Consider the following 24,149-nt stretch of genomic DNA (forward strand, 5'->3'; position numbering starts at 1 on the left):
GTCCCTTTTTTTCTAAAAGCTGTTCCTTTTCTTAAGGAACTGTGTCCTTGAGTTTTTTCAGAGGGGAATGGGCAGGGTTCCAATCAGTCTGGTTAGTACAGAGATAAAAAGGATTTTGAGAGGCCTTTTGTTATATGCAAACAGATGAGACTTCAGGCCAAAGTGGTCATGTTTTAAAAGTGACCTTTCTAATGAAAGGGGAATGGTCAGCTCTCTTGCTGAGCAGTTTAGTCCAGAACTAATTGGAAGTTCATTAGTGAGCTGTGTGGAAACAAACTCTCTCTCTCTCCTTCTACCCTTCTAACTTCAACCTGTAAGCATCTGTTCCTTTTGTTTCACAGTGTTTTAAAAGACTGTTTATTGGGACTGTTATGTATATTCAGAACAGCATAATTAAGTCTAGTTTGGATAGACTAAGTTCTGTAGGGGTTCTTTATTCTGTTCGTTGTGTTTCATTGTGTAATTTTGTGAATAAACTTTTGTCTGTTTTAAAACCTGGTAGTCAACCTTGCTAACTTACTCCGGGTAATTTTCACTGTATACTTACTGAAACAAATTGCAAAGTTATGGTCTGGGCTGCCTGCTTAACAATGTTTTGAGTGGTCTGACCTAGTCCATAACAATGTTCATGTTTAAAACATCTCATTAAGTTACTACTAATACTCCATTCTTTCCTGCAGAAAAGTAGGTAAAGGTAAAGTGGAGATAAACGTAAAGTCGCCATAGTTCCAGAGAATCAGAGAGAGTGTTGTTCTCTTATTGGAGAGATGTTAATACACAATACCTGGCAGCAAACATGAAGAAAGTGACAGTGAGTTTATAGTGAATGCCAATGGAGGTGGTGGCGCTCATGTCGGCATGGGTGTAGCAAAAGGTGGCACAATGGCTCAGTGGTTAGCGTTGCTGCCTCACAGCACCAAGGTCCCAGGTTCGATTCCAGCCTTGGGTGACTGTGTGGAGTTTGCACATTCTCCCCGTGTCTGCGTGGGTTTCCTCCGGGTGCTCCGGTTTCCTCCCACAGTCCAAAGATGTGCGGATCAGGTGAATTGGCCATGCTAAATTGCCCATAGCGTTAGGTGCATTAGTTGGAGGGAAATGGGTCTGGGTGGGTTACTCTTCGGAGGGCGGTGTGGACTGGTTGGGCTGAAGGGCCTGTTTCCACACTGTAGGGAATCTAATATTCCACAGGATTTCCTCCATATCTGTTTTACCTTCTGCTTTTCACTACAGTCTCTCACCTTCTACAAGTACCAAATTTAGGTGCATTTCAGTAGCCACTTATATTTGCACAGCCTTGCCACTAACTCATCCTCATTGATGTCCTGTTTTTGGAAGAATGATCTACTCTATTTAATTTCTAGATCAGTAAACCTTGTTCCGCAGTCACGATGTGGAGGTGTTGGTGCTGGACTGGGGTGGACAAAGTTAGAAGTCAGACGACACCAGGTTATAGACCAACAGATTTATTTGAAAGCACAAGCTTTCAGAGCACTGCTCCTTCATCAGGTGACTTCACATTGTTCTGCAGTATTTTATTAGTCTACTCTCAATAATTCCTTCATTAATGTCTCTAATGTTAGGTCTCTCACGAGACATATAACAATTGCTGTTATTATCTCTGATAAATGTGCAGAGTTAGCAGTCACAAGGATCACAGTGAAATCATTTCCAAATAATCTATACATCAAGAAGATCAGTACATCAATCACTTACTTGTCGCTCTGACATGACGTATAGGTACTGTTGATCTGTAGAGAAGCCCATGTCCCTCAGAATCATTCTTCTGTCCAGCATAACATTGATAGTCTCATAATGAGCCCCATCACTGGGTGGACCATCGACACGTATCTGTTCAAGAAAAAGCAAGAAACTTTCATCAGGATGCGCACACACCATCATAACCAAAAGATACCCTGAGATGGTTACAGTGTTTCTTATTAACAATAAAAATCTGAAAAGACCTTTTAAAATATTGTTTTCAAAGTTACACATCTACTTATAGCTTCAAATGTCTAACTCTAACCCGATCAAACTTATAGCCCAATTTGGGGCATCTTCCTCTCTGCAAATGCTCTGATTACTTTCAGTTTGCATCCTTCACCACTCCTGAGGTTGGTAGCACTCTCTTTCTCCCTTACAGAAATCAAACATAACTAGGCCAAATTAACCAATAATTAGCTCAAATCATCATTTCAGTTTTGATACTTGACATGGTTGCTGAGGACTTACTTCACCACATGGAGCATATCAATCAAGTGAGGTCAAGTCAACTTTCATGTGGTCACACAATCATGCTATGGAATTAGATTCTTAGTCATTTTGCTCTTTTTTAGCATAAAATTTTGAATTCAGTTATTCAAAGATTAAACATAGGTCAAATGAAGAATTTCTCCACTCTATAAAGCTGAGAAAAACTTCCCATGACATATCTACACAGAAATCATTGGGGATCAATTCCCAGGTCATGAAGGGCTGTGGAAGCAGGAAGGGGAGTAGCACCATCCCACAGGTCAAACAGACACAGCAGTTCTCCTTCTGTGCTGTAACCATTCGATGAATCATCCCATGATCATTTCACTGAAATGATGACCTGGATCATCAACTTAAAGACAAAAACAAAACTGGATTTCAACTCATTTTGTTCAAATTAACAAGAACAAAATAATTAGCAACGTTTTGGAAATGATTCGAACATCACAAGTAATCAAATTTTAATAAGGAATCTTATTGTTTGTCTGACTTTAAATTTCAATGATCTAATCAAATATTGGCATATGAGAAGAGATTAATAAAGTGAAGTGCAGCTAGAATTCAATATGCCCCTCCAGTGGGCATGGGCTGGCAGGTTGACGGGGTGAGGGTTCTAACATGATGTAGAATGATGAGTTGCTTGTTGCCTTCCTGCATCCTCTGATATGTCACCAACAATGAATACGATGACGTGTAGCCTGATCCCCCACCTTAAATCAAATTAGACCTTTAAATGGCCGATTAATGGCCTCTTCCCAGTGCCAGTAAAGACAGAGCTTTTAATGAGATCATTGCAGTCCTGCAGTGGACACCACTCCCAGTGGTGATGTTGGATGAATAGTTGCTAGTCATCTGCATACTTGGCAGCTCTTAGAAGTGGAATATCCTCCATCATGGGGGTGGAAGAGATGACTTCAAGTAAGCAATTAATTGCTTGAATGAAAATAGAATTGCGGCTTCCCTAGAAGGGAAAAAGAGGTTCATCCTAAACCTTTCAGTTAGAGGGTGGCAATGACATCCTGACTAATTTGAGAGAATCAGACAGAGATGAATACAGGCAAGGTGCCAATACAAATTGAGCAAGTGAAAGCACGAGTGCAAAAAAGTATGAGAGAGAAAGGCTCCCTACAAATACAGATACAAAAGTGAGACCTGAAGAGAGGGAGGAACAGCCAAGAAAGACAAGGTTGAAAAAGTAGTGGAAGGAAGAGGAGAGAGGCTGCTGGGTAAGGGAGGAATCTGCGTGATGTGAAGAGGTAGGGGCTGGAACTGTGACAGAAAACAAAATCACCTTCTTACCACTAAGTTGACAATTAAGCTCCTAAATTCTTTATTTGCTTGGTTTTTAGCTTGTGTCACATTCTTCTGAATTCACACAAGTGGAAACTGTTTAATAGTGCTCTAAATTCTATAAATGACCTAACATGGCCATTCTGTCAGACACTATTTCCTTTATTTTGATTATTGCAAACAATACATTAAATCAGAATTGTTGTGATCCAGATTAAAATGCAATACTATTAACTGGAGAAATATTAAATACATTAATTCCAGCAGTTCCACAAAAGCATTTAATCAATTTTGCAATTATTCGCAGTTTTGATTAGCAGAATTTTATTCCCCTCACAACGAATGTTACAGAGGATACAAAATGTAACCAGGGATCATTGTACATGAGAATCAAATCAAACATTATATGCGGAAAGTGTTCTTCAACCATTGTTCAATAGGAAGCTAATTTGATGTGTCTTTAAATATGAATTTACAGACAAAGAGATAGAATTGTCTGTAATGAATATAACAGACAATTCTATCTCTTTGTCTGTAAGTACCATATTTACCAGACTGTTTGATCTATAATCACTCAATTGTATTTACCGAATAGTTTCCATGAAGACAAGATGTGTCTACCCAAAATTGAGATTGAAGCTTTCATTATGTATTGCTCACTTCTTTCAATGTATCAACTTACTGTATGCTGAAAGTATTAGTTTTATTATTCCTAATGACAGGAGGGAATGGACATTTACTGAATGTATAAAAATAAAGATTGCATCCAGATAATACAGAGCACTGACTTTACACAGAATATCACAAACATGCACATAGACTATGAGGATGTGCGAGTAACGATTATGCCCTAGGCATATAGGGCTCATTACTGTAGTACTAATTCAATAACCTGAATAAACCATGTACAGCTTTTTGACAGGAAATACATTTAAGGTACCCTGATGTGAGTTAACATTTCTTTGCATGACATGCTCCATTCATTAAGTATTAATGATTGCCTCCATAAAATCAAAAGAATCAAAGTGTATTATTGTACAAGATTTCTTCCAAGAGGTATGATCAATGACAACTATGAATTTATATGTGTACTATGCTGTGGAATTGATCACAAGATCAATCAAGGCACTAGTTGGTCTTTCAACCATGTGCCTCATCTGCAATGGATCATGCGTAGTTCGTTATAGCTAAATGTTTCTGTATTAATAAATACATTTCCCTCTGACTGTCTGCACAATAAAAAGTTTTACCAAGTTTATGATGCTAAACCAATAGAGTATTGCAATATATTTGTAGTCAATTCAAGTTTGCAACATTTTCCAAGTAGTCACATATCAAACTGTCATTATTGATAGATAAAATGATCATTTCTCCAAAATATTATGTTAAACATTAAATACGGTTTTCTTGCATACTAATTATGCAATCTAAATCAGATATTTCATCTTGTCAAGTAATTATTTCTTAGTCTCATGTCAAGTTTAGTTGAACAAATGAATAATCCCTTGGAATTCATGAATAATCACGGAGACTAAACATTTCTTCTCCTACTTTTCAATCAAACTAGCTGTAGGACTCAACTTTTCTTTGTGACTATATCCTCAAAAACATTCTAGCAATACGCATAGACATTACAATTCTGTTGTGTAATAAGAAGCTTAAGGATATGGCAAATTAAGATTATATGTTAATCCTCAAAACTATTCACATGTAGACTTTCTATATTGTAACATTTCCTATCTCTTTTCTCAATACAACATTGAGTGAAGAACGAAATGTGAAGTGACTGTTTTATTTGTGTTTTCCATTCATACACACCCAGGGTTGATTTATCCAACAGCCTGACAGGAGAATCAACTAAACAGGAAGATAGAGTTGCAGCCATTCATGGCAAATAGTAAATTGAGTTTTTGGCACAACAAAGTGGATCTTAAATTAAATTGGAAAATACCAGTACAAATCTATTAACCTACAAATACATGTCACACCTAAATGGCTAAGAGTGACAGGTGTAATTTTCAAAGGCTATTGTATGTTTAAGGTTTTGAAAGCAATCAGGACTGGTTTACATAGGATGTCTACGTCACAGGAAAGGTTGGAATTTATTATCTATTCCTGATTCTTCTTAAAACGATTGGCTTTCTAGGCATTTCAAGAAACAGTTAAGACAGTAAGCGCAGGGCTGTGGGTCTAGAATCACACATAGGCCACACCAGGTTAGGATGGCAGATTTCCTTCCCAGAAGACATTAATGAACCGAACTGCTACTGGGGTAAGTAATTTCATATGCTTTGGGGTCAAGAAAATAAAAATAATAAAGGCCATGGTTATCTATGATCAAGGTAGCTCTGTATTCAGTAACTATTAAACCTGGAGTCAGAAGATCAAGAGTTATTCCCATATCAGAGTCCTGAACATTATTCTCACTGGCACTTCAATATAATATTGAGGAAGTGTTATGCTGTTTTGGCACTGTTTTACAGATGAATTGTTAAACCCAGGCTGTGCCTGACTGTTTAGAAGGATGCAAAGATCCTATGACAATATTTGAAGGAAAGCAGAGGAATTAGTCCAGTCTCCTCTGCAATATTTATCCATAAATTTACAGCATTCAAAGCAGATTATCTGGTAATTCATCTCAAAGTTAGGAGCATTTTGTGTGCATTAGAAGCACAGGAATAGGAATAGGAATAGACCATTCATCCTGCTCCATTATTCATTTAGCTTGTGACTGACATTTTTCCTCAATGCCATTTTCCCACAAAGTCTCCTGTCTTTTCACATCATTGGTTTTCAGAAATCAATTGACATCTGGCTTGGACATGCTCAATGAATGAGCTTCCACAACCCTTTGGAATAGATTCTAAAAATTCATCACCTGAGTTTAGACATTCCTCCTCATCTTAGTGTTAAATGACCCACCCCCTAAGAAGATATCCTTAGAATGAGACTACCAGGTTATCTACAACTATCCTGTCACACCTGTAAAAGATTTCAAGGTTTCAACAAAGTCACTTTTCATGCATAGAAATTCAAGAGAATACAGACCCAGTTTCCTCAATCTCTCCTAATGAAACAGCCTGCAATCTCTGGGATCAACTGTGACTCTGTACTGCACTCCCTCTTCAAGTAAATCCTTCTTTAGATAAGGAGACCAAAATTGTATATTATACTCCTGATGAGGTCTCATCAAGGCAACAAGTCATCTTTACTCAATTGTCCTTGAGAAGAAGGCCTACATACTATGTGGCTTTCTAATTGCTGCTGAACCTATGTTAGCTTTTAGTGACTCATGGAGAAGGACAGACAATTGAACCATAGATTTTTGATTTTAATGTCATTTGTATTTTACAGCAAGAATACAGTAAAATACAGAGAAAACACAGGCCATTTTGGATTAACTTCTCACCATTTATAAAGAATAGTTTTTTTCTATTAATAGTAAGGATATTATTAAATAGCAGAGGGTTCAGAAACAATTTACCAGGAAGTTGATGGGACTGGAGGATTTGAGTTAGAAGGAGAGATAGATTACATTAGATTAGAAGATTAAATTCCCTGCAGTGCTGAAACAGGCCGTTTGGCCCAACAAGTTCACATCGACCCTCTGAAGAGTAACCCACCCAGACCCATTTCCCTCTGACTAATGCACCTAGCACTATGGGCAATTTACCATGGCCAATTCACCTGACCTGCACATCTTTTGACTGTGGGAGGAAACCGGAGCACCCGGAGGAAACCCACACAGACAGGCTGAGACTTTTTTTTCCACTGGAGCTCAGGAGGTTGAAGGGATGACCTTATAGGAGGTTTATAAAATTATGTGGGGCATGCATAAGTGAAAAACAATATTCTTTTTCCTTATGGCAAGGGAATTCAAAACTAGGTGGCACATTTTTAAAATGAGAGGAGAAAGATTAAAAAGGGACCCGAAGGACATCTTATTCACACAGAGGCTGGCTCATATGTGGAATGAACCGCCAGAGAAAGTTGTAGATTAGGCACCGTTGCAACATTTAAGACATATTTGGATAGGTATATGAATAGGAAAGGTGTAAAGAGATATGCGAAAGCAGGACTAGTTTAGATTTGGAAACTTGGACAATCAGCATGGACGAATTGTACTAAAGGGTCTGTTTCCATGCTGTATGACTCTATGTCAGGTACAAGTCCACTAACAATGGCTGGCCAAGCTGCTTGGAGCCTCCTTGTATTCTCTCCATGTACATTTCTATCCTGTCTGGAGTTATCAGCAAATTTGGAAATATTACCTTTGGTCCCCCATTTACTGAAATAATGTACAGCTGTGGACCTAGCACTCACCCTTGCAGTACCCCATGAGTAGCAACCATCCATCCTGAAGTGATCCATTTATTCTTAACTTCTGCTGTCCACCTACTCCCCAATTCTCAAGTTGTTTTCGTACATTGTCCCCACCCCCATTCCCCCTACACCCCCATAACAACACAATTGCATACATCCTCTCCACCCCCACCCCCCCTTCCCCCCACACAATTCCATACACTCTCTCCTCCCCCACTTCCCTGGGCCCCCAACACAACACACAATTTCATACACTATTTTATTTAGATTAGATTAGATTACATTACAGTGTGGAAACAGGCCCTTCGGCCCAACAAGTCCACACCGACCCGCCGAAGCGAACCCACCCATACCCCTACATTTACCCCTTACCTAACACTACGGGCAATTTAGTACGGCCAATTCACCTGACCCTGCACATCTTTGGACTGTGGGAGGAAACCGGAGCACCCGGAGGAAACCCACGCAGACACGGGGAGAACGTGCAAACTCCACACAGTCAGTCGCCTGAGGCAGGAAGTGAACCCGGGTCTCTGGTGCTGTGAGGCAACAGTGCTAACCACTGTGCCACCGTGCCGCTTTACTAGCTCCTTTGTCAGACCATATCCAAAGCTGCCTGAAAATATGCCATATTCACACATTCCCCTTTGTCAGGACCACAAACAAGATTTTCAAACATGTTTCACCCTTTCTAAATTCAAATTGACCCTTCCCAATTTTCCCATCTGTTCTAAATATCCAGTACGCACAACCTTTATGATAAATTCTAACATCTTCTTGACTACTGATATCAAATCACAAATCTGTAGTTCTTAATTCTCCCTATTCCTTCATTTGTAAATTGTAGGGTTCTGTTTACTACTCTGAAGTCCAAAGGAACGTTCCCAGAATCTACAGAATTTTGATAGATAACTATCAATGCATTCACTACTTCTTCCCACCCACTACTTCAACACTCTAGGCTGAAGCCCGTTGGTCCAGTGCATTTATCAGCCTTCATTCCAGTTAACATTTCAAGTACTACCTCTAATTACACTAATTCCTTTTAGTTCCTCATTCTCACAAGTCCTTTGGTCACCTGGTATTTTTGGGAGATTTTATACATCTTGTTCCTTGAAGGCAAACTATAAAACAAGACGGACTAATTCACAAGTAATATATTGGCTTTACAAAATTTGGCACATTAAGGACATAATGACAACACATATGTTGCATTGAATTTTTTTTTTGTCAGCATTTTTCTTGTGCTCAGAAGCCAGCAGTCTGATCATTGTAAAATTAAGTGCAAACGTAGTTCCAAGAATTCCTAGGAGGTCACATTCAATTCTGCCTAGCAACATATTCCAAGCTTTGCTCAGGATAGTTTAGGGTCACAGAGGAGGAAGTCAAATGTTACAAGCAGCTGGAGAGAGATAGGGAGGTAGAGGTACCCTCCATGTTACGATTACCTCAGTTAGCTATACAGGTGGGAAGGCAGTTGAACTGCACAGGTTCTCTGTGGGGGACTCAGTGAGGAATCAAGAGCTCTTATAACTCAGCAGCCTTCTGATTCCTAGAACATATTCAAGTCACTACTCTGACTCAGTAGTCGTCCTGAGGAGCTGATAAACTGGGAAAGTCGCATCCAGTCCCAAGAGATGCTCAGTTGATACCATTCACTTCTGTGTCAGGGAAAGCAAAGGGGAGCTCAGAAAAGCACCGCAAGCATTAATATTCCTTCACTCCTCCCCAAAGGACTCAACACACCTCCCAGCCTACCCTAAGCATTCCATCACTTACCTGTCAACTTCTTACCCAACGGCCACCCTAACCACACACCTACTTATATTTTTACTTTTTCACAGGAAGCCATGTAAGTGTCTGGCTGTGCTGCTGGACATTTAAAATCACAGAACACTGGAGATGATGGCTGCAAAAGGAGGCATGGTATGTCTATTCTGCACTATGAGAAAATTCAGAGTCATAGAGGTCGAGAGCACTGAAAAAGGCCCTTCAGCCTGATAAGTCTGCACTGATCAAAAACAAGCACCTACCCATTCTAACAGCTTTTTCTAGCACTTGTGTGCCTTTGTAACACAAATGCACATCTAAATACTTCTTAAATGTTATGAGGCAGAGAGTTCTAGATTTGCACTACACTCTGGGTGAAAGACATTTCCTCATATTCCCTGTAAACCCCTTGTCCCTTACCTTGAATCCATATCCGGGTCATCGATCCTTCCATTAAGGGGATAAGTTCCTACCCTAACTATGTCTCTCAATTTTATACATCTCAATCATGCACCCTCTGAATCTTCCCTGCTCGAAGAAAACAATGCCAGTCAACACTAAACTATTAGATTTCAGGTAAGCTCTACATTTCTGAAGGAGGAACAAGTGAGGACTGCAGTTGCTGGAGATCAGGGTCAAGAGAGTGGTGCTGGAAAAGCACAGCAGGTCAGGCAGCATCAGAGGAGCAGAAGAGTCGATATTTCAGGCATTAGGCAAATTCCTGACGAAGGGCTTATGCCCAAAATGTTGATTCTCCTGCTCCTCAGATGCTGCCTGACCTGCTGTGCTTTTCCAGCACCACACTCCCACATTTCTGAAGGGGCCAGGATCAGAAATGCCAGTTAGAAATTCAGAGCTCAGACTTAACGCAAAAGATAAGAGTGCAGTGGCAGAATATGATCCAGTTTCAAAGTCTAGGGAAGCACTGACCCATGAAAAAAAAGAGGAGGAATCAACCACAATGGGAGTATTTGTTCAGGCAGTCTAAAATAGAAGAGCTCAAGAGGGAGTTTCAGGGCCAACTCAGAAGTGAAAAACTGCAATCCCTTATGAAGTTTAATGAGATTTGATGACCCACTGTGTCATTAACATCTGAAGGAAACTGTTGAGAAATCTGCAGGATCTGTCTTGATTACATTTGCGATTTGATGTGCTCTGTGGGGTATTTGATCCTAGTCCATGACCCGTGTTTACCATATGTTAACTCTGGGTGTTAGAAACAAGTTGTGCAGATAATACAGATTGCCTCACTCTTCTAATGTTCCATAGTAAAATCTTACTATTTGTTCAGTATTATGGAATTATGTGGCTTTATTTTCTTTAAAGTGCTCTGGATCAAACAATGTGTCGACTTTAAAAATAAAAGTAATCGGCCCCTCGACAGACCCTGACATAAATTGTACAGTCTGGCCTGGGACCATGACGATGTAAAATTGATGTTGTTTTTACTTTTGATTGAATCCAAAATGTGTTCTGAGGTTTGTATGGAGATGCACTGAAATTTAAAAATGTGTGAAATAAGATGTTATTTTCCAGTCTCCATCATAATATCATCAAAAGATCACCAGCACAGAAAAAGAACAGTTGCCCCAGTGTGTGTGCTGAGGGAGCTATTCAATTCATCCACTCCCCTGCTCTTTCCCCAACACATTGCAGACTTTTCCTCTTCAGGTATTAATCCAGCTTCCTTTTAAAAGTCACGACTGAAACACCCTTTTCAGTTGGTATGCCAAACTATAAGATTTCACCGTGTAAATGTTTTTGTTCTTATGTCATTACAGGTTTTTTTTTTGCCAATTAATGCAACATTTGTGTTCTCAAGTTACCCATCCTTCTGCCACAGAAACACTTTCTCTTTATTCATTCTATCAAAGCCCGTCGTGATCCTGAACATCTCAAACCAATCTCCCCTCAATCTTTCTGCTCTTGACTGTCTCCACATAACTGATGGGCTAAATTTCTGGTACCATTTTAGTTAATCTCCTCCACAGCCTTTACAAGGCTTTCACACTCTTTGTAAACCTATGGTGCAGAAAATTGGCTTCAGCACCCCAGCTGGTGCCAAACCATAGCGTTATAACAGCTTAGCATTGCTTTCTTGCGTCTGGATTCTATGTATCTATTAAGCAAAGGATTCTGTGTGCCTTTTTAACACTGTTCTCAATTTACTCTACCACTTTCAAAGATTTGTGTATATACACCTATAGGCCTCTCTCTCTGTCCCAAAATTTTATAACTACCATTCAGCTCATTACTCAAAATAAGTCAGCTGCAGAACAAACTAGAAAGCTGTTAGAAAATACAGAAACGTACCCTTAAGATGCCTGACCTTTACCTGTAAGCTATTATGATGCTATGCTAAACAGGTTTGGTTTAATGAAACCCCTTAGAAAGAATCATGAGTGTCTTATTCCAATTTTCCCTTCCATTCACAGCAACTGAATGAGTTCCTGGGAGATTGTACAAACTGCATTCACCAACCACATGCCCTTATTTAATTTTGCAGCTATTAATCAACTACAGGTTATTTCTCATCTTTCTGGGGCCCTCCACACCCCGAAAGCTTTGCTGATTTAGACTTTACAGCAAGTTACTCTGACCTAGTTTGAGTTTTACACTGGCTACAATGGGTATTAACAAAGTTCATCCAAGGTCAAGCATTCACAATATCTACAAATCCCTTCCTTCATTATGTACCAGAACAGGACTATAGCTGCTAAGTGTATTGTAGGAACAATTTTATGAATTGATAAACATAAATTTTAAATTCATAAGCAGTGGACAAAGTAAAATAATAGAAAACTACAGACCCAGATAGGAAAATTTCCTGATTTGGACAAATATTAGTTACTGCTTTCTCATGGAAGCTAGTTGAAAAATGAAATTGTAAATGCAAGCCTAATAGTAACATCTAAAATCAGACTGTCACAAGGGGCAAGTTTGCATCCAGTGATTATCTGGGGCAAAACTCAAATTTATACTTCATGTCTCGGAACCAATAACAATGACAATGCTCTCTATTTGGGGGTTGGGGTCAAGAGCGTATCTCTTCCTTTATTTGGTTTTTCCCAAGAATATAAATATTAGAAAATAGGAGCCAGCTGATTACTTATGACACTGATTAATCTAATATTCAAGGTAAGATATATTTAGGATATTATTGATAACTGACCAACCTGCCTAATTCATTCAAGCAGCATGGAGAGGTAAACATATTTCTGGGCTGTAATCCTTTTCCAGCTCAAAAAGCATGTTTCTCCAACAAGTAACATATTGCCAGATAGAAATGGGGAGGAAGGGAGGGAAGATCATGTCCCATGTCTGCTTTAACTGGTTAAGTCTCAGTGATGACTGATATTTTGCAAACACCTTGCCTCGGAGTTGTTATACAGGTAGTTCTCCTATAATGCGCGGTTATTAAACGTGATTTGGCTGTAACGCGATTAGCGGATTATAGACTTTTTTTAAAAAATTGTGAACTCCCGTTTGTTGTTACGCGATTCCATACCCTGCTTGAGCTGAACAGCAAAATCCCAGCCTCAGGATCCTCTGTCTGCAAAATGCAAATTCAGTGTGTTCAGCTAAAAGAGGAATGCAATCAGCTCTGTAAGCCTTAAAACTGGGAATTGTAGTCTACATTTAGAAGGAACTTTATTTCAAACAGGGGGAGAATCTTGAGGAGGATTAGACTTCTGCATCGGCATCACGTGATCAGTCAGCTACTGCACTTTCTGCTGAAGAGCTTCATGAAAGGTAAGTGTTGTAGTCAGTGATTTTAGTGATAAAGTGTTAAATTTACTGTACAATGTCATTAAAATTTATGCTTTAAAGATTTACTTACTCTGTGCTCTCATTTGTGTTCGGCTAACTATTATTTTTGCTTTGAGTTTTACTGATAATTTTGGCGGTTCACCCCTACCCTATTTTTCCCCACAGGCCCCATTATTTATAGCGATTTTCTATAACACAGTGTTGCACAGGAATGCAACCAAAGCAGTACAGAAAAACTACCTGTATTTATCATTCTCAGACAGTGTTCTTTTTCTAAAAGCACCTTCTAATTTACTTGAAACATTAAACATGGCAATATTATCTAATTAGGTGCAACAGTACTGTAGGTATACCATGGTTTCAGGATACAGTTCTCACTGCAGAAGAGGGAAACATGTTGCAGTGGAGATAGCTCCAACTGCTCCAAAATTAGTCCTTCCCAACTTTATATGCAAGTTGGAATCAATATTAAAACTTTTGCTGAAGATAGTAGATATATTGTCAGCACTTTTTGTCTTGCACTCATCAGGTCAGATGCTACAATACCAGGGGAACAATTATTTATACTGTGCGTCAAACAGGGGGCTATAATATTGCTAAAAATATAAAAAGATGCTTTCTCATTCGCCTCCAAAAAAAACGTGGTATTTGGCTCCTTCATTTTCTTTGGACGACAATTTAATTGAATTGCGATAACTATGTGTCAAATACTTTTAAAGAGTATGTTGTGATCGAAAAGGATCAAAAGAGGAGAACAGAATCACTCTTCCTCACCTGGGGGAACAGGTTTGGGGAGAAAGTGAGGACTGCAGATGCTGGAGATCAGAGCTGAAAATGTGTTGCTGGAAAAGCGCAGCAGGTCAGGCAGCATTCAGGGAACAGGAGAATCGACGTTTCGGGCATAAGCCCTTCTTCAGGAATGAGGAAAGTTTGTCCAGCAGGCTAAGATAAAAGGTAGGGAGGAGGGACTTGGGGGAGGGGCGTCGGAAACAGGTTTGGGGGCAACATCTGAGATTTTCCCACAGGCAAACAACAGAACTAGACTGGAATCAAATTGTTCCTCCAAAAGCATTTTTCTTTTTAAAAAAAAAATGACTGCAAAATGTTTTCTCAAGTTGTAGGAAATTGGGAAGGCCTAAGAAATCCAGATGTTAACACTTTCATGGAGCAGGACAAAATCGCTTATGATAAACTAAAAACCTTATGTTTAGAAGAAATAAAAGGAGTAGCTAGACGTTCCAAACTGCATTGGAATTCCAACAGGGGGGGACAATTGAGGAAAGCGTGTTTCAGGTAAAGAGGCAGATAGAGAGAGAAAAGCAGCTTGCTTTTGACCAGTGGGTACAGGACTTAAAATTGAGGCCACCTATTAAATTTACACGAGGTAACTCTCCTCAGGTTGTTCAACACCACAATAACCTTTCCAACATGGATATACATATAGAGGAGCAGAGTGTGTCAGGGCCCAAATAGGCAAAACTTTTCTGACAACTGAGAGTTAACACATTGATCCATAACATCAGGCAGAAGGGGTTTGGAAACTTTCACAGATGAGAGAGCGATAGGTGAGAGATAAATAGCTCTGAGATAACTACAGATAAGTCAGACATGCCCCAAGTGATCAATGTTAGTTTCCAAATGGAAAATAAATGGGAAACACTCCAGTGAGTGATGTCAGCCCATTGAAAGGAAAATTGCTGTTGCCAATATCCCATAGAAAGTTGGACTGCAAGACCTGTGTCTATAGCGCTCAAGATGGTCAGAAACTGATCAGGTCAGATGTCCAGAGTTTATATCCAAAAGAATGAAACTATTGACCATTTAAACAGCCAGAGAGAAGTTATTATTCTGAGATACTGGATGTTGACAAACCTTGCTAGTGGGGACAATGTAAGTTTGCCCAAGGCCAAGAACACTGAGGTGTCATGATTAAAGTTTACTTCGAAAGTAATATGTTACAGGCCTGGTAACAGTGATGGTAATCCAACGCCCGGGAGAGATATTACGTTGGGAAACAGCTTGGCTGGTACCAAAATGTACTCATTAAACAGACAGGGGTAGCCCAGAAAGACCAGCGATCAAGGAGGGTTCAAAAGTTCCATAGGGGCAGTAGATCCCTCAAGGGATGGAGTGGCTCAAGAAGGGTCACTTAAATTAAACCATCAAGAAATGGCAAAGAAAGAGGCTCAAGAAGCCCTATGGGAGCAGTAAACCACATAATGTGTGTGGCTCAATACGGACCACTGGAATGAAACAGGGCTAAAGACAGGTTTAATGTATCAGAACGGGCCAAGATAAACCCTGAAAGAACTAAGAGAACTGGATTTAGGCTAAGAGAAATAAAACTTGCAAAAAAGAGCCAGCGAAGGTGGTTTTGTGAAGGTAAAATGCTGCCTTAAAAATGGATGCAGTGATCACCTGACCCCAGGTTGAGCTAAGCTTCTTAAAACCATCCATACACAAGAATCCATCTCAACTGAAAATTAATATTTTTATCAAATTAGACTGAAATCAACCAACCAGACCTGTCTCTCCTGTTTGATTTACACTTTTGAAAGGTTTAAATATGGAACATTTAAAAACAAAACTCTCCTGCAATTATCCAGATTGAAAACATGGAACTCAAATGTTGAATTAGACAAACTCTCTCTATTTCAAGGAGCTTGTTTCAGAAGTGGAAGAGATGGTGGATTTGTGACTGGATAAACTTCTCTCTCAGCCTCTCAAGATGAAAAGTGACTGGTGACCAAGCTAATTAGAAAGGATAATTAGAACACAGAGCTCAAAGGACACCACAAATATTTGATGCTGCCAAGGATTCAGGACATGAATTAAACAATTGTGGTCTCAGGTCAAAACTTTTACACCTCAAGCACACTTGAAGGATTGTAAACTGTCTATTCCTGTAATCCACTCATGCATTGGACACTGTCCCCTTTCAGTTTTTGTACCTGTATGCTTGTATATTTAGCAGTGAGTCTCCATTATTTTTTCAAAGTGAGCAGATAATAGAATTATTTTCTCGTTCACATTGTAATTGGGTCCTTATGGTTCTAGTGACCTAGACGGATAGCCTCATGATAAAAAGAACATAAATATTTTTTGTGATCAATCAAGGAGGTTGAAAAGAAGGAAACTGATTCACCTGGTTTTAACACGTTCCTGAATCTCAGTATTGTAGATCACTAACTACCCAGCCTAAACCTCAAGCTATCCATGACTTACTCCAGTAACAGCATTCTACACTTAATCTTAACTGAAACGTTCTTTGTAATGATCTTCAGTCATGAATTCTAAACAAACAATTTCCTTATAAAATGGCTCTGCAATATCAATTAGTTGCTTTCAGTGGCCTGGAGGCTCCAATATAAATGTTTTAGCCCATAGTCTGGGCTCTGGCATTATTACAGTGATGTGCAACCACCAATAATTCAACAGGAACAATATAAAAGTCTCAAAACTGATCTCTCTGCAGAAACAATAAATTTGGTTTAAGCTTGATTCCAAGCAAAGAGGAAAGTTCTACTGTTAAAAAAAAACACATAGGCCAAGGAGAATTGATCTGGTCTTTGCAGATTATGGTAGATTTTTTTTTAAAAGATAGATCTGAGCAATCTAACACATATTACAGGCAGGCTGAACTCATCTTTTACCTTCTTTAGCCAGCTTGCAATATTTGCAATAATGTTACTGGGTTTGTGTCATAGTCATCATGATCAATCTATATTAAAAAAAAATTAAATCCATCTGTCTGCCCAATTTCTTCATTAACTGAAGCCAAAAGGGATGCTCTAAACTCAAACATGAATCTTTATTATCTGTCATGTGCCTTACCAAATTGCTAACAAATGCTGCAGATGTTTGTTTTCAGTTGGATCACAAAGTCAAAAACTGCCTCAAATGCATTTTAACCAACACAAAATTCCATTTCTTTCTTTTCATAAACAAATTCATTTTCAGCCTCACAATTTTCAATCTTGTGAACATTAACACATTGTTTTCACTGGAACTTGAATCAAGTTTGTCGACATGCACAGATGATACATCAGAGCAACCTCCACTTTAGATCTTAATACGTTCATGCATTTAGGGGGCACATCTATTCATTTTTCCACATGCCAATTTGAGGTTGGTCCAGCCATTCAGCAGTCAAAAAGTGTGGTGCTGGAAAAGCACAGCCGGTCAGACAGCATCCAAGGAGGAGGGTAATCAACATTTCAAGCGTCAGCTCTTCAGCAGGAATGAGGGGGTGGCCCAAGGGGGCTGAGAGATAAGAGGGAGTGGGTGGGACTGGGGGAAAGGTAGTTAGGAATCCGATAGGTAGATGGAGGTGGGGGCCATAGTGATAGGTCAGAAAGGAGGGTGAAGTGGATAGGTGAGACAGGTAGGACAGTTCAAGAGGGCAGTGCGAAGTTGGAAGGTTGGCTCTGGGAAATGGCGGGGGGGTGGGGAATAGAGAAAATTAAGAAAGTGGTGAAATCTACATTGATCTCATGTGGTTGGAAGATCCCAAGGCCAGAGATGAAGGCGTTTTTCCTCCAGGTGTTGGGTGGCCAGAGTTTGGCGATGGACTAGGCCCATGTCCTTGGCGGAGTGCGAGGGAAGTGTTCGGCCACAGGGCAGTGAGGTTGCTTAATGTGTGTGTCCCAGAGATGTTCTCTGAGATGTTCCACAGGTTGGCATCCGGTCTCCCTAATGTACAGGACGACACACCGATGTAAAATGTACATGTTACCTACTGTGTCCGTTGGTCTCATTGTGGTCTCCTCTCCATTGAGGAGAGGAGACGCCAACTCGTGGAACATTTCAGAGAACATCTCTGCATTAAACAACCTCACTGCCCTCTGGCTGAACACTTCAATTTTTCCTCCAACTCCACCAAGGACATACAAGTCCTGGGCCGCCTCCATCGCCAAACTCGCCACCAATGCCTGGAGGAAGAATGCCTCATCTGCTTCGAATTCATGTTGCTTGTTGTCTGCGTGTGGGACTGGGACAACACTACTATCATAGGGCAAGCCAGACAGAGAACAGCCAGGGAATTCCTAGAGGCATGGCATTCATCCACAAACTCCATCAACAAACACATCGACCTGGACCCAATATACCAACCACTACAGCGGACAGCTGAAACTGACAACCGGAAGCGGGCAGGGACAGACCACTATAAACACCGGAGGAAACATCAAAGAAGCGCTTCGCAGGAGGCTCCCAAGCACTGATGATGTCGCCTAGCCAGGGGACGACACGTTTGCAACAAAAACTTCCAGCTCGGCGAACAGAACCACAACAATCCTGTTGTATTTTTGTCAACCTTAATGTAATGGCTGAACCTAACAATGTAAACAAAGTCCTCATAACCTGTCAGGGTTCAAACCTTCTCATTCCATATCTGGGAGAAGTGATGTGATGGGACAGTTACACTGCAAATGTTGTGATTTATGCTTGTAAAGTCAAAAAGTGAGCTGCAGATATTGAATGATATCACTCAAGGCTGGCCATGATACAGAGTATTAATAAGCTTGATGCTCTCCAATCACTGTGGACCCCATCTATTAGCAAATTCAAGACAATGTTGAACATCAAAGTACAGCATGCCAAACCATAATGCTAACGGAATAATACCTTGATTTCGTTTCTGACCAAGTCAGTAATGAAAACAGGTGTTTCACGCTTTCAAAGCAATTCAGAGAAGGACCAACGAACACTATAGTGTAATGCCTCAGCTTTGAGCAAAGTCTGGTGGAATATTCGATTAGTAAAGGAGGGCACTAAAGAACCCTATGGGAAATCTCTCAATGCTATTTAGGACAGCAACTTCAACAGAACTAGTGAACTTTAAACATTACATCAACATTAGGAAAGTTTGAAGTTGATAGGAGACAAATTTGGAGTCAATGTCAGAAAGAAATGTTCACTGATTGAGAAGCATCTCAGTAAGGAAGCGAGGACCCGGAGAAACTACTCAACAGTTAAAAATCCAAGTGTTCTTTGTAGTTTCCTTCCAATTATGTTAGTTTGATTGACGTACAAAATTTGTCTTTACGGAAAAATATATCTGCAACACAACAGACTTTAGAAATCACAGGGGAAAGAGAGAAACAAAATTAGTGTAAACTGCAACTGCAGAGAACAGAACTCCTTCACTCCATTAGGATATATTTATCCCCAGCACATAGACAGTAGGCTTCACAAAATGACACATTTTGTTCTTTGAGTTCTCTCTGGATGAGCAGTAATTTTTGTTGTGCCATTCAATCTACAGAGACTTTGCCATCAGCTCATTTCACCTGTGACATACAACAGCCTTTGGTGACAACTGTTTCCACCTGGGCTGGTTATGAACTCCAGTCTCCAGAGGAAACAGCCCTTTTTCTCATCTACTCCCACTCTCATCATTAAATCAGCTATTAGAAGCTTATCACCATGGCAACAATCTTTGAAGTACATCTATTAAACGCCTGGCTTTAATCTAATTAATCCTCCTAGGTCCATGGTGGCATTTTGGCACAAAGTCGATGGATATGACAGACATTCTGTATTCCAGTGAGTCCACACAGAGCTATTAACAGACATGTTCACAGTATATTTCTTCTATATTCATCCTAATAAATACATCTATGGGAATACCAATGAAATTGCACTGCATACAACCAAAATCATCACAGAGTTAGAAAACCAGTGCACATTGTCATCACACTTAAAGGCACAGTAGAGCATTTAGTTTTTTTTAAAAATTAAAACCACTTTAGGAAATCATGGCATATATTTGATGTACTGTCATGTGAGATGGACTGTATTCTGATCTCTCAGGGAATCAACAGATGTAGAGTGGAGAAATGGAGCTATAGCAGATCAGCCATGATCCCATCAAAAGGTACAACATGTTAAGGTGCCACATTTACTACTACATCTCCTACTAATCCTCTGAAACTGAGGAATAACTTCACCCAGTGTGGCCACAGCAGATCCTGCCACACATTTTTGATTAGGACAGCTGAGACTGGTGTCATCCAACTGAATGTGCAAATCTTAGCACTCTGATACGTGGAACTTCAAATAGAATCTGAAGGGGGAGTCGGTACAAATGCTTTGGAATCCAGCTGAAAAGGAACTCATCAGGTAACTGTTGCTGCATTTGTAGTGAGGCTATAAGGAGCAGAAGATTGACCCAGTGGACTCCACAAAAGGCACCCAGTGTGGTTGGAATTCTATGCAGAAATGAGTGGCTGGATGCCAAAGATCCACCAACAAACCACCATTTGGCTCATCACATCTGTTCTGTGATAGAGTCATACACTCAGAGTCATCCAGCATGGAAACAGACTCTTCAGGCCAACTCATCTGTGCCAACCAGATAACCTAAATTAATCTGCTCCCATTTGCCAGCATTTAGCCCATACCCCTCTAAACCCTTTCTATTCCTATACCCATGCAGATGCCTTTTAAGTATTGTAATCATATCAGCCTTCACCACTTTCTCTGGAAGCTCATTCCATACACACACCACCCTCTGCAGGAAAAGGTTGCCCCTTAGGTCCCTTTTAAATCTTTCCGCTCTAACTTTAAACCTATACCCTCTAGTTTTGGACTCTGCTACTCTGGGGAAAAGATCTTGTTTATTCATCCTACCCATGCCCTCATGATTCTATAAGGTCACCCCACAGCCTCTGATGCTTCAGCAAAAATAGCCCCAGCCAATTCAGCGTCTCCCTATAGCTAAAACCCTCCAAGCCTGGCAACATCCTTGAAATCTTCTCTGAGCACTTTCAAGTTTCAAAACAACCTTCCTATAGCAGGAAGGCCAAAACTGACGCATGCAGCATTCCAAAAGCTGCCTAACCAATGTCCTGAACAGTCGCAATATGACCTCCCAACTCTTGTACTCAATGCACTAACCAATAAAGGCAAGCATACCAAATGCCTTCTTCACTATCTTACCTACCTTTCAAGGAACAATGGACCTGCACTCAAGGTCTCTTTGTTCAGCAACACTCCTCAGGACCTTACCATTAAGTGTATAAGCCCTGCCCTGATTTGCCTTTCCAAAATGCAGCACCTCACAGTTATCTAAACTAAACTCCATCTGCCACTCGTCAGCCCAATGGAACCTTGATCAGACGGGTGATTGGACTGAGATAACCTTATTTGCTGTCCATTACAGCTCAAATTTGTAGTCATCTGCAAACTTAATAGCCATACCTCCTCTGTCATTCAATAATATGAGTGATTCTACTCCTTTATTTGATCTACAAGGGAGTTGAAGGTTAAACTGTCTAACTCAGCCTTGAATATTTTCAATGACCCAACCTCCACTGCTCTTGGGAGAAGAGAATTCCAAAGATTAACAAATCTCAGAAGAAATTCCCCCTAATCATCTTAAATGGGAGACTCATTGTTTTAAAACTCTGCCAGCAGTTCTAGACTCACCTATGAGGGCTAACATCCTCTTTGCATCAATATGTTAACACTCCTCAATTTCAATTCAATCAACTCTCATTCTTGTGATCTCAGCATATGTAGATCTAACCTGCTAAGCCTTTCTACATAAGGCTTCATCCTAGAATCAGCTGAGTGAACCTTCTCTTAACTGTTTTCAACATGGCTCTATTCCTCCTTAAGTGAGGAAACCAAAAACATACACAATATTCTAGGTGTGGCCTCATCACTGCCCTGTACAGTGTAGCAAGACTTCTTACTTTGATACTCTATGCCCTTTGCAATAAAGGCCAACATTCCATTTACCTTCCTAACTATTTGCAGTATCTGCACTCTAACTCTCGATGATTCATATACACGGATGCCCAGACCGTTCTGTGCTGAACCATTCTGTGGCCTCTCTCCATTTCAATATTCCTTTCTATTCTTTCTGCCTGAGAGATAATCTCTTATTTCCCCATACTACACTCCATCTGCTAATTCTTTTTTCACTCATAACATGGGGTGCCACAGATCATAACGTGTGACTCTCATACCACACAAATTGCTTTCTTGCCCACCTCTGTATCATCTGCTAAGTCAGCTCCATTGTTGGCATACCTTTCAAACTAATTTACAGATCTCAAATTGTTGAGACCCTAGCACTGACCCCTATACAACTCCAGACATTGGAGTTTGCTAACCTGTTAATATCCCATTTATTCTTGCACTCTGGCTAAGTAACAAGAAACAGTCTCTATCCATGCTAATAGAAAACCAACACCAATGGCCCTCATCTTATGTAGTAACCTTTCATGTGGCATCTTAACCCATTGGCTTTTGGAAATTAAAATACATAGAACAGTTTAGCTCTCCTTCAGCTACACTGCTTGCTCCATCTACAAAGTGCTCTAATAAATTTGTCAAACACAATTTCCCTGTCTCAAAACCACATTTACTCTGCATGATTGCATTATGATTTTCTATATACTTTACTACTGTTGCCTCAGTAATGGATTCTTGCACTTTCCAATGTTAGGATAATTGGTCTATAGAGATTCTAACTTTTTATTTCTCTTCTTTTTGTGTTACATTTGTGTTTTCTAATCAACTGGGACCTTTCCAAAATTTATATATGTTTGGGAGATTACATTTAATATGCCTGCAAACATCTTATTTAAGATTCTTAGATGGAAGCCATCGGTTAAGGAGGATTAGTCCATTACCTTTCCACAATCTGCTTCTTTGAGTGATCATGATTATTTAATGATTTCCCGCTCTTTTATCTTTGATTTTCTACTATTGTGGATGATTTTCATGAGGCCAGATAAAAAAAAATTGTTCAAAGTCTCAATTTTTTTGTTTTCCACTATTAATTCCCCTAATCTCACTCTCTAAGGAATGAATGTTCACTTTTCCTTTAACTATATTTGGAAGCTATTATCAGATTTTTATACACCTTGCTAGTTTCTGCTCAGTTTGTAGTCATTATTTTGCTGATTTCTAAAATGTTCCCAATCTTCTGATCGACCATGAACTTTTGCAATATGTCAGTCATGTGACACAGAACACAGACCTATCTATACTAATCCCATTTACCAGCACTTGGCCCTTAGCCTTGAATATTATGACATTTCAAGTGCTCAACCATATGTTTGTTAAAAGATTGTGAGATTTCCCACCGTTATGGTCCTCCCAGGCAGTGCATTCCAGATTCCTACAATCTTCTGAGTGAAAAGAAAATTCCTCTAATCCCCTCTAAACCACCTGCCCTTCACCTTGAAATTATGCTCCCATGTTAATGATCCTACAGCTAAGGAAAACAGCTGCTTCCTATCTACCCTTCCCATGTCCCTCAATCTTGCACAACTAAATCAGGTCCCCGCTCTGCCTTCTCAGCTCTAAAGAAAGTAAGCCAAGCATATTCACCCTCTCTCCCGAGCTAAAATGCTGCCTCACCAGCAACATCCTGGTGAATCTCCTCTGCACTCCCTCCAGTGCAATCTCATCCTTCCTACAGTATGATAAGCAGAATTGCTGCACTACTCCAGTTGTGGTCAAATTAATGTTTTGTACAGATCCAACAAAATCTCCCTGGTTTTATAATCTATGTCATGCCTAATAAAGACAAGTGTCTGATATGCCTTCTTAACCACCCTATTAATCTGTGCCATCACCTTCAGAACTCCGTGGACAAGCATCACAAAATTGCTTTGTTCCTCTGAGCTTCCTAGTGTCCTTTCGTTTGAATCCTTCCTTATCTTGTTACATCTTCCATAGTACATTACCTCACACTTTTCAGGGCTAAGTACCATCTGTGTCTCATC

The 24,149-nt window shown here is 40.0% G+C and overlaps 1 protein-coding gene across 2 annotated transcripts in view; it reads right to left on the reverse strand.

Moving 5' to 3' along the window:
* Positions 1-24,149, reverse strand: part of plxna2 (plexin A2) — a 498,163-nt gene that overhangs the window by 247,487 nt on the left and 226,527 nt on the right. For both annotated transcript variants that reach the window (XM_087973574.1, XM_087973575.1), the window contains exon 4: positions 1,714-1,848. In XM_087973574.1, the coding sequence (XP_087829700.1) occupies positions 1,714-1,848 (135 nt within the window). The remainder of the gene's footprint in view (positions 1-1,713; positions 1,849-24,149) is intronic.

Source organism: Chiloscyllium plagiosum, unplaced genomic scaffold (assembly GCF_037043375.1).
Source record: "Chiloscyllium plagiosum isolate Xiang-an unplaced genomic scaffold, Cpla_swu_hap1 HiC_scaffold_26, whole genome shotgun sequence".
Taxonomy (NCBI): domain Eukaryota; kingdom Metazoa; phylum Chordata; class Chondrichthyes; order Orectolobiformes; family Hemiscylliidae; genus Chiloscyllium; species Chiloscyllium plagiosum.